This window comes from Diabrotica virgifera, chromosome 10, assembly GCF_917563875.1.
Source record: "Diabrotica virgifera virgifera chromosome 10, PGI_DIABVI_V3a".
NCBI classification, from domain to species: domain Eukaryota; kingdom Metazoa; phylum Arthropoda; class Insecta; order Coleoptera; family Chrysomelidae; genus Diabrotica; species Diabrotica virgifera.
Genome location: NC_065452.1, coordinates 91554814 through 91567139, shown reverse-complemented (window position 1 = coordinate 91567139; position 12326 = coordinate 91554814). Strand labels below are relative to the sequence as shown.

Here is a 12326-nt window from a genome sequence, read left to right as displayed (position 1 = left end):
AAAATTTTGCTGAGATATGCAGACCACTAAATAGATTATCGAGAAAAGGAGTAGAAGTTTTTAGGTCAGAGGAATGTGAAGAAGCATTCAATAAGCTTAAATCATCTCTGATGAAACCACCAATCTTAAAATATCCGGATTTCAATAAACAATTTATCTTAACGACAGACGCATCCAACGAGAGTTGTTCAGCAATTTTAAGTCAAGATTATAACGGAATAGACCTACCGATAGCATACGCATCACGAAGTTTTAGTAAAGGAGAATGTAATAAACCCATAATCATTAAGGAATTACTAGCGATTCATTGGGAAATTAACGATTTCAAATGTTATTTATATGGAGCACCAACATTTTTAGTAAAAACAGATCATAAACCACTAACGCATTTATTTTCAATGAAGGAACCAACCTCAAAACTCACGAGGATCAGATTAGATTTAGAGGAATACGATTTCGAAATAGAGTATATAAGAGGGAAAAATAACTACGCAGACAGCCTTTCAAGAATAGCATTGCATCAACTAAAAGACTTATACATAGACAACACTCATATACTAGCTATAACACGAGCTCAAGCAAGAGAAAAGGAGAAAGAATCAAGGCAAACGAAGGCAGAAAGTGAACTCACACTACAGCCAGAAGCGCCCAAACAGACAGTAAGAAAGGTACCAAATAATTTAGAGGCGCATAGACTACCAATTTTGTCTTTTGGAGCAGAACTAATCTCACCAAGACTGATCATTAGGCCGAAAACAAAATAAAATACAGCAAGAGCATAGCCACAGGATTCAATCATTTCGATTTAAACCAAGTGTTGGCACAGCTTGATAAACTGGCGATACAGAATGCAGTACGTAAAGTAAAGATATACGTAAACTATATTATTTTTAAATTGTGCACAATTAATGAATTTATTAAAGAAGGAAACAAAATATTGAAGAATGTAGAAATATACATATGTGAAGTACCAGAAACAATAGAAGATGACAAAGAAAAACACAGATTAATAGAGGAATATCATAATCACCCCACCCGATGTTTGGAGGACACTTAAGGAAAAATAGACTAATAAAGAAGCTAAAAGCAATATTCAGATGGAAAAATTTGGAAAAAGACGTAAGAAAATACGTTAAACAATGCCATGATTGGCAAATTAACAAACTGAAAAGAACACATGTCAAAGAAGTCGTGATATCGGACACTTCTTCGAAACCATTGGACATAGTATACATAGATACGATAGGTCAATTCACTGGAAGTAATGTAAACAATGAAGACAAAAAAGAGCGTCAAGAAGATAATAAGGCCAAAGCGACGCCACAACACTTCTAAATAAGAGACCTAATAGTCCTGGTAAGAAGGGAAGAGAATGGTAAGTTTGATAGTCTTTATGTAGGCCCCTTCACAATAACAGAGGTAAATAACGTTAATTGTAAGATCAAAATGGAAAACAATAAAATCAAGGAAATACATAAGAATAGATTATATGCTTACAGTCCGAGGACACAGTGAGTGACAAGTGAAACGGGAACAATGTTGTTATCGAACATTTTTTTTGTATTTACTTATTAGTTATATATAATAAATAGGAAATAAATATTTAATTTTGTATTGATTAAAACACAATAATCAGTTGGTGGCGTTGTCTATAAAATTCAATTCTAAATTCTAAAAATTTTCTTCTTTGTCGGTAAAAAAATTTTTCCCGAAAGGGTAAGGATGTACAGGATTATCATCATCCAAAATAAGAGCAAAACATATTCGTTTAATTTTTAAATGTCCTACAAAACAAACATCACGTTTGTTTTTAAATAATTGAGGTGGCACCGATTACTTAACACAAGTGCACCAGTTTTCAATAACGCTTCGTCAGCGGTTCAATATTATTCTTAATTCACGGTCAAGCCGAAGTCAGCATTAAAAACATCAAAACTTTCCGAGTTTATTTATAGTTACAGCAAATCATTGTGGATCATTCTATTTCATTAGTTTATCAATTATCATTCGTGATTCAGATACATAATTAGACAGCTAGACTTCGAACGCATCAACTAGTTACTGTGGTATTTAGAGTTGGTAAATAAATAAGTATTCAGTAAAAGTGTTTACTTCATCAATCCCTATCATAGGGCGTAACTACCCCAATTAACCTAGGATGTTCCTAAGGGTGGAGTACCACCATACCCGTATGCACGCCAATGGTGAATATAAAATTCTTAATTGTATGTCAAAAAATGCGCAATAACTACCTATTAAAACCCACCAAATTTCATTTGCATATCTCAACCGGTTTTAGAGCAATAAATAAATCTTCAGTTTGTAAGACAAATTTCAACACCCTGTATCTCGGAAACGAAGCATTTGCGGACATACGTTTATAAAGCAGACTGTCATTTCTTATCATGGAGAATTACCCCTTAAAGTTTGTCGCACACCCTGTATTGATGAAAAACATGGCTAGTTGTTAAAGTATCTGACTTTTTTATTATACAGGGTGTTTCATTGGGAAAGTAACAAGTAACATACGATAACTGTAGAAAGAGGACACTTAGTCGGTCTCAAAAATACCATACTTAATGGGTCTTACCTCATTAATAACAAAGATACTGGGTGTTATATATATTTTGCCATTTTCTTATTTGGTTCATAACTTTTTAACAACACTGTATATTTATTTTATATTTGGCACGCAAATATTCTTTAAGGTGTACAATCAGTTAGTGTATTTAGAATTGTAAAAAATCCAGGTCCAGATTAAAAAATATTGGAAAAATATTCCGAAACAAAAACAACACCCTGTATATTAAATTTTTTTAAAATGGATTCTGCATTTGAAAAGAGGATGAAAAAATAAATTTAGTGGTATACTTTGAATTTTCGGTAAAATGATTTTTCTGGTAAAATTTTGAATTTGAATTCTGAAATTATGTGAATTGCGAGAGCTTGAAGTAGAAAAAAATTGAATTACAACTTACAACTTGTTAACTACACTGTATATTTATTTTATATTTAACAGGCGAATATTTTTAAGGAGTCCAATCAGTTAATTTATTTACAATTATAAAAAATCCAGAGCCGGGTTAAAAAATATTGAAAAAATGTCCCGACCCAAAAAAACACCCTGTATATTAAATTTTTTTAAAATGGATTTTGCATTTGAAAAGAGGACGAAAAACTAAACTCAGTGGTATACTTTAAATTTCCGGCAAAATGATTTTTCTGGTAAAATTTTAAATTTTAGTTCTGAAATTATGTGAATTGCGAGAGCTCTAAGTGGAAAAAAATTAAAATTTGACTTAATTTTAATTAATACCATTATTTAATCTAAATTAGTAAAATGTTAACATTTCAGTGTTTTTTATTATGTGTGACAAATAGTTTATAGCGAATATTTATCTTTCATCTAAGTTATTTTGTAGCAGATTTTTTCTGTTTTTCTTTATTTATTTTTAAGATTGTTCATTGATAAAAGTTATGTATTTTTTGTGGACTCTTTATTATTTATTCATTAATTCAAGGTAAATATTTGTCATGAATTATTTGTAGATATATTAAAAAAACACTGAAATGTTAAGATTTTACCAATATAGATTATTATAATGGTATTAATTAAAATTAAGTCACATTTTAATTTTTTTACCTCGAGCTTTGCAATTCAGTAGCGTACTGATAGATCCACGGGCCCTTGTTCCAGATGGAATGCGGGCCCCCCGCCCAATGAAAACACCCGTTGTATGTATATCAAAAGTTTTTAATAAACATTAATTAATATAAAAAATCATCATACACTAAGTAGCAAAATTAACGCACCACCTTAAAAATTTGACTTTTTGATGTCTCGTATTTCCTAAACTTGCTAAATATCGATGTAATAATATTGTTGCTAGACAGGTGAATCGTCATTGAATACCGGGTGTACAAATCAAAATGGTGTTTTTTTCTCAAAGTTCGCAACACCCTGTGGAGAATTCTAGCATCTACAAAATATTAAAATTAAAACCCAACCGTAGCATCACGTTTTCTTAGCATTTTGTTTTTTAATTCATTCACTTTTATTGAAAAATAAAAAAGTTAGGTATTTTAACAACTAGCCATGTTCTTCGTCAATAAATTCTTATTTTTTGGTTAGTTTAATAAACAAGCCTAAAGAAGGCTATGATAAATTAACAATTTGATAAATGTCAAATTGTTAACAGTCAAGAAGTGTCTGGTTTGTTGTAAAAATTAGTAGATGTAGTATTTATGTCCGTAATGTTTTTTGTTGTTTGGTGAAAATGGAACGCGCTACAAGGCATTTGACCCGCAATGAGTGCGTTCAAGCAGTCACCTTACATAGCGAAGAACTTAGCTACCATGCTATCGGCTCCTTATATTGGTAAAAATTTTTTGCTAATGCACTATACTGCAAGACCTGACTTTGCACGAACTGTAACCGAAAATTTACAACAGATAAATCTTCGGATTTTGAATTGGCCACCGCATAGTCCAGATCTTAACCCAATCAAACATTTGTGGGACATAATTGGCAGAAGACTATGACAGCGTTTGCCACCTCCTAGAACCTTACAAGAAGTAGAAAAAGTAGCTCTCGAGATTTGGAATGATATTGTTATTAAAGATCAGCTAGCAAACCTCATTTGTAATAGTATAAAAGGACATATCTCTTTTATTATAGAACATAAGCGAAAGAATCAAAAAACAAAAATAACAAAATCGAGAAAACTGGAATATCTAAGACACATAATGAGAGGGGAAAGGTAGTCCCTGCTAAGACTTATAATCCAAGTAAAACTCTCGGGAAAGAGAAATGTGAGACGTAGGAGGATTTCCTGGTTGCGAAATTTAAGGGAGTGGTAAGTACGGGTGCAGTTCAATATAATTTGAATGCAGAAAAGGGCAGACCACAACTTCTAGAAAAAAAATCACAGTTTGATTGGTACACCCGGTAACTTACTTGTCTAGCAACAATAGGTATTATTACAAGGATATTGTTAAAGAATAAAGCTATAACATATGACAGCTTTAATTTCTGTTTAAGACGTCACTAAATTTATCTTTAATTTTTTTTTCAATTGTCCCTACAAGATTTATTATTCTTTCTTTGATATTGTTATTTGCAAATGCTATCTCTGAGGTTCTCCTTCTATCTTTGTACCTTTGACTCTCTAGTTTTGTAATTGAATTTACAATTATGTCAATATTCGATTTTAGAAAAAAAAAAGAAACAAAAAGCGTGTTTGAGCGGGCCCCTGCGGGGCCCGGGCCCTGGTTCCGTCGAACCCGCGGAACCATGCTCAGTACGCCACTGTTGCAATTCACATAATTTCAGAGTTCAAAATAAAAATTTTACCAGAAAAATCATTTCGCCACGAATTCAAAGTATACATACCACTAATTTAGTTTTTCATCATCTTTTCAAATGCAAAATCCATTTTAAAAAAGTTTAATATACAAGGTATTTTTTTGGGCCGGAACATTTTTACAACAGTTTTTAATACGAAATAATATAATTGGAAATAAATTAATTGATTGGAAACATTAAAGAATATTCGCGTGTTAAATATAAAATAAATGTACAATGTTGGTTAATAAGTTTTAAGTCGTATTTCATTTTTTTTCTACTTCAAGCTCTAGCAATTCACAAAATTTCAAAATTCAAATTCAAAATTTTACCAGAAAAATCATTTTCCGTAAATTCAAAGTATACCATTAAATTTAGTTTTATCCTCTTTTCAAATGCAAAATCGATTTTAAAAAAATTTAATGAACAGGGTGTTGTTTTGGGTCGGAACATTTTTCCAATATTTTTTAATCCGGACCTCGATTTTTTACAATTGTAAATAAATTAATTGATTGTACACATTAATGACAAAATAGATAAAACACCCAGTATCTTTGTTATTAATGTAGTAAGACCCATTATGTATGGTTGGGTTTTAATTTCAGTATTTTATAAATGATAATAGAATATTCCACAGAGTGTGGTGAACTTGGAGAAAAAAACACAGTTTGATTGGTACACCCGGTATACAATGAAAATTTACCTGTTTAACAACAATATTATTAGAGCGATATTGTTAAAGAATAAGGCTATAACATATTTAAAAAATCACTTAATCAAACAATAGGTTAAAGAAATTCGAGTCATCAAAAATTACCCATTTTTAAGGTGGTGCGTTAATTTCTTGGAGTAGTGTATTAAAAAAAATTATTAATATTGTACAGATTTAGCCATACGGCTCACACTACCTCTATATTAATTAAATTAATATTAATATAATAATATTAATTAATGAATTAATATTGTTATTAATATTAATAATATTAATATTGTTATTAAAAAATCGCTCGAAAAATTTTTTAGCTTATACAAATTTATAATAACATTAATACTTTTTCAATTCATGCACTTGTAAGTAAGCCCATAGAAACCGAGATATTACAGGTACAGGATAGTAAAAACTAGTATCATCAGTAGAGTCCGGATTTGTAAGCATAATGCTTATGGTAAATAATACAAGCAGGACTATTCTTTTTTTTTAATATGAACGAAATATGCAAAAATAAGTCATTTTGACACCACTTTTTTATGCCTTTTTTGCTTTTTTCTTAATTTTTATGCCTTTTTTGAATTTTTGTGCTTATTTGGTGCTTTTTTAAGTAGTATTATCATTTCTGCATTTGCGAACAGCAGCAATTTAATTTTGATCTACGCAGTGCAATGGTGGACTCAGATCTCACACTAAATAGATTTCAAAATGAAAGTTTTAAATCATTTTTGGAAAAGTACTGTCAACGACATGTGCTGGATGAAAGTACTCTGCGAAAAAATATGTTAATTGCGTTTACAACAGTGGTGTCATGGCAAAATTAGCAGTGCCGGAACGCACTGCTAATTTTTGTTTACAAAACCTAAATTCTCTATTTATTTTTTTTCTTTTGAATAGTCAAAGAATCGACTACGATCTGTTAAATACCTCTCTTTAGAGTAACTTTTGAGCAAGTACAGTTGTTGTTTAAATAAACTGTCTCTGGGATAAACAATTTGAATAACACAAACTTTTTGGTCGATCTAGCTGAGATGTAGCACACTTTAATAACTCATTAATTGCCATAATTTCAAGTACCTATGTAGTTATATTACATGTCATTATGCAAAAAACAAAGTTATTAACATTTATAAATTACTGCAAAAAGGAGGGTTCTTCTTATTAATCACGGTCAATTGTTTATGTATTTTAATTTAGAAACTCGTCAAATTAAATAACTTGTTAAGATCTACAACTTTTATTCGCATCAATTTTCTCTAATATATAAAAAAACGTTTTATAGACAAACAATGATTTTTTTGACATTTCATGATTGTTTAAAAAATAAAGCAAAATCGTACGTTTGTCATCAGCTATATACCTACCTTTTAGAATTTTAAAAAACCTGTAGAAGATTTTTTCAGCTTTTTTTACTGGGCTAATAGTAGCAATTTAAAAGTTAATTTTGAAAATCTGTTCCGAAAATGACGAAATAAAGTTTTATTGTATAGCTTGTAGGATAATCCATATCATATAATTTGATAAAGTTGCAGTATATAATATGCTAAAAATATAAATTTTCTTAGCTATTTAGGCATGAAATTTATTATTAAAAATATTAGAATATGTATTTTAGGTACTTAAAAAATGTATAATAAAGTACAGTAAATGTAAAACATTACAAAGCACTGTTTTAAATAGTATTGCCTTAAAAAACTCACCCATTGGGTCCAAGTGCCTGGATTTATAAAGCTCCATCCCTGACGAGGGTTTTGCGAAGAACTCGGCGCCACCCTGTAATAATCACTGCTAGATTTTGGCATGACAAAAGTCGCGAAAATAACAAATCACAAATTAATAATGAACGAAAGAACCAGTAAGTCTGACTGTAACTGTTAGTGAAATGAAGAGCACACAAACCATGTTTCTTATTTTATAGTTGGTTGTTTGCGCAGACTTACTTCCTAAGGTAGTTCAAGTTGCTCCCAAAACAAAAGAAAAAAATAAATCAATTTACTACAGTACCTACTCCCAGATAATTGGTACGAACATATTAATGCATAGAAATATACGGAAGTGAACAAATATATTATTATTTATTATTGCTTTGTAGTTACGTATTCATTGAAGTATTTAAGTCATTCAAAGAAAAACAAGATAATTCAAAATAATGAAAGTATTTCAAGATCATTTTATGATTGTTATAATTTATCTATCAATTGGTTGCGGTCAGAAAACCTACCCCTTTTTCTACAATGATTGTTTACTCCCAACAATGAATTAAATAATAAAGTAATAATTAAAAAATAATAAAATGTAAAAAAATAATTTTTTCAAAAATGAATAACCATTTTCAATTTCGTTGCAATACGAAACCACAGCCGTATCATCATTCCAGTTCAATCAGAGAGTGCAGCAAGCACCTCTACCGGTTTCGAAACTATTAGTCTCTCATCAGGAGGCACATATGCTGCTCTCTCTGACCCAACTAGGACAAACCCCGGCGTGCAGTCACGGATTGCAACGAACGAAATGGCAGGGATGCCCTAGCGGCAACTGCTACCAAAAAATGAAAATGTTTATTCATTTTTTATTTACATAAATTTACTCCGATTGGAGTACAAAGGGAACCATTCTCGTTGGAACGTTACCGCGCTGAGCAGAATTGAAAAATTCCCTCATCTTCCTTAGTCTCAGCATCCGTTATGGCTTGCAAATTGTAGAAGCCTCGGAGGTGTTACCAGAGAAGGTTCCCATTGTTTTCAGTGTGGTAGGATGTAGAATAACATTTTTGGATGTTGTTTTATGTGCTATTAGATTGAAAACTTAGTTTTTTGATAGCAGTTGCCGCTAGGCATCCCTGGCCTCCATTTCGTTCGTTGCAATCCGTAACTGTACGCCGGGGTTTGTCCTAGTTGGGTCAGAGACAGCAGCATATGTGCTTCCTGATGAGAGACTAATAAGTTTCGAAACCGGTAGAGCTGCTTGCTGCACTCTCTGATTGACCTGGAATGATGATGCGGCTGTAGTTTCGTATTGCAACGAAATTGAAAATGGTTATTCATTTTTTATTTACATATTTACTCCGACTGGAGTACGAAGGGAACCATTCGCGTTGGAACTTTACCGCGCTGAGCAGATGGGATGTGAATTATAAATTGTAAAATTCCCTCATCTTCCTTAGTCTCAGCATCCGTTATGGCTTGCAAATTGTAGAAGCCTCGGAGGTGTTACCAGAGAAGGTTCCCATTGTTTGCAGTCTGGTAGAATGTAGAATAACATTTTTGGATGTTGTTTTATGTGCTATTAGATTGAAAACTTAGTTTTTTTTTTTAAATAATTTTTTATTTTCAAAATTCTACCCACAGTAGTACATTTGAACTTCTAATGAATGCCTAAGTTTCTAATAACCATTAATTAATTTATTTTTTATACATCAATTGTGTATTCGGGAGGTTCCCTATGACGTGGAGAACTCCCCAATATCTTTTAACTTTAGATTCCTTGCACCTACTTCTCCTAATTTATAAATCTGAGGATGACATAAGTCGAAACGCCTGAAATTTTTTAAATACCACAATTTGTGGTATCACATGATTATCGGAGGGGGTCAAATCAGGAGAATAAGCCGGATGAGAAAGCAATTCGAACACCAACTCATGAACTTTTGTTATTGTCATAACGCTCGGTGCATCCCCATGCGAGTCGGTGCATTGTCTTGGAGAAACAACAACTGCATCGGTGGGCTGTCCAGTATGTGGTTCATCCAATGTAGCTATAAGGCTGTTCCGTGGGTGTTGTGTTGACGGAATCAATTAAGTGAAATTGAAATAAGTGTAAGACAACGAACAATAATATATTTATTTACTTTTGGTTAAAAAGGCGTGCTTATATCTCGTAAGAGGGTCTGTTATTCTTTGCGGGACGAGGGTTTGTTCAGACTGCCTGTGGATGAACTAAAAACATTAGTTTTACATTTCTGTGGTTTTTAAAGAAGTTGAAGACTGATTTATTGACATAAGGATGCTCGCCCTTTATCGTCCCGTAATCTATTATGGAATTTGCGTTTCCCGTACATAAACTGAGCAGGCCATTAACATCTGGTGTTTTATAAGCTGAGAAGGCATTTTATCTGAATACCAGGCCCTTTATGCATATGGTTTGTGAATTTTAAAATGGGACGTATTATTTCATTTTGAAAAAGGTATTAAAAATTAAAATTAGCAAAATAGTAATTGAAGCGTGTCGCCACAAGGCCATTACGAAATTCTCGGAACCAAAATTTGACAGTTTAGTCTGAAGGAGTATTAGTCCCACAATATTTATCCAGCTTTCCTTTTGCTTTCTCCTCCGTTCTCAAATAATAATGTTTAATGAGAGATCGAAAATCGGTTTTCTCAATATGCGTCATTGTTCCAAACAGGTAAATTTTATGCAGCTGGCAAAAATATAAAAATGGTCACATCACGCTAAAATTTGATATATTATGTAGTTTTCTAAAAAAGACTAGAATTTCTAGAACTATGTTTTTTTTTCAGATTGCAGCGCCCCTATCAGTAAAAGGGGCTACTTATTAACCACCAGATACTAGAGGAGTATAGATTAATTATTTTTACTTACTTCATTTGCAATAATTTCTGGATTTCGATATCTATAATCATATTATGTGTTTAATTATTTTTACTTACTTCATTTGCAATAATTTCTGGATTTCGATATCTATAAACACGTTCGTTGAGAGAATGGGAAAAGGGGAAGTGGTTTTAAATACGGGCAGAGGGAGTCGTGGAAAAAGCACATCAGCTAGTTAAACAATTTGAGAGCTTGGTTTAACAGCAATTCTGCTGATCTCTTTAGATCAAAAGTATCCAGAATGCGAATTGTCATGATGATTGAAGAAGAAGATACCAAACAGAAGATAACTAAAAAAAATTTAAATGCATTTTGACTAAAAAAGGTTTATGATTCTTTATAAAATTATTACTAATTATACTAATTATTTTGTAATTTGTCATTTATCCGAAATTGTATGTGTGAAAATCTGCCTGAAAAAATTGCATTACATTTTTTTCTGTTTATTTTCAGTGTTATATTACATTATTACATCCAATTTTATCCATTTACGAAACTGTTCGTAATAAAAATAATTAAAAATTTAACTTTCATACTAGAATAATAATAATAACGTAAATAGAATAATAATTTATAAAGCAATAAGCAATTGTTAGTTTCTTTGAAATAAAAAAAGGCCATTTTAACCTTGCGGAAAATGTATCTTACGAAATACAGCGACATAAAAGATATTGCCTTCAAGAGACAGACTGTAAAAGTTTAGTGGAAATTTCCACTGGTCTTTAAGGCGACTTCAATCCACCGATTCAAGCACTCCTTGTTCGACTGTGTAAATACTCTTGTATTATATCGAATGCCGCATTTCTTCTTCTTGTTAAGCATGTACCTATCTATAGCAGTGTTCGCGCTGTACATTTCGAACGTATTCAGAGTAAGTTCGGGATTAGTTTCCAATGCGCAGGCGTCAACGTAAACTTATCCTGGACATGCTCAGGATTGTTCGCTCCGTGAACAATTTTCGGATTCGTAATTACATTACGGGACGGGTTGCATACATTAAGGTTAGGAAGCCTTTTGTTGTCCCTTTCTTATTTCGAAATCAATGTAAAAAAAAATGCAAATGCAACAAATTTGTATACCAACGTCAACAAAGAGAAAGAGAATAAAAGCAACAGGCAAAGGATTAACTTTTAACTTTCTATTCAATAATTCAATGCCTTTCTTAGAAGTTAGAATTTTGATTAGCGTCTTTCTTTATTATTGGTGTATGGTATTTCCATTTCCACTCCGAAATCCGGCTTACATTTTGTGTAGAGAGTAAAAGATTGTTGATATTTATTTTAGATATAAAAATTACCTGTAACTTCCTGGGGGTTGAACATTATCTGAAGGAAGGAATAATTTAGTAAAGCAATCATTTCCAATTTTGATATGTATGTATTGAATTTGATAGGTTGTGGCATTGTGTTGTGGTTTATTACACCACAAAAATAATGAAATATAACAAGACACAAGAAATAGTTTCAGAATAAGTTTGATGTGTTGTTTATGTTTCATTATATTCAATAAGAGATTAATTTAACTCATAAATTAAACTGAAAAATAAACCACAAGAATATGTAGGTACTTATACTTATAAGCTCATCTAGATAGAAGAAATTAAGAAAAACGGAGTACAATTTATTGTAATACATACTACCGTAATAGATAATTATCGAATTT

The 12326-nt window shown here is 31.6% G+C and overlaps 1 protein-coding gene across 2 annotated transcripts in view; it reads right to left on the bottom strand.

Annotated features, from left to right (window-relative positions):
- The window catches only part of LOC114337497 (facilitated trehalose transporter Tret1), a 283346-nt gene that overhangs the window by 142656 nt on the left and 128364 nt on the right, over positions 1-12326 (bottom strand). For both annotated transcript variants that reach the window (XM_050663429.1, XM_028287950.2), the window contains exon 2: positions 7754-7826. Coding sequence is in view for 1 of the 2 variants with exons in the window: in XM_028287950.2 (XP_028143751.2) it covers positions 7754-7826 (73 nt within the window). In the remaining variant the exon portion in view is untranslated. The remainder of the gene's footprint in view (positions 1-7753; positions 7827-12326) is intronic.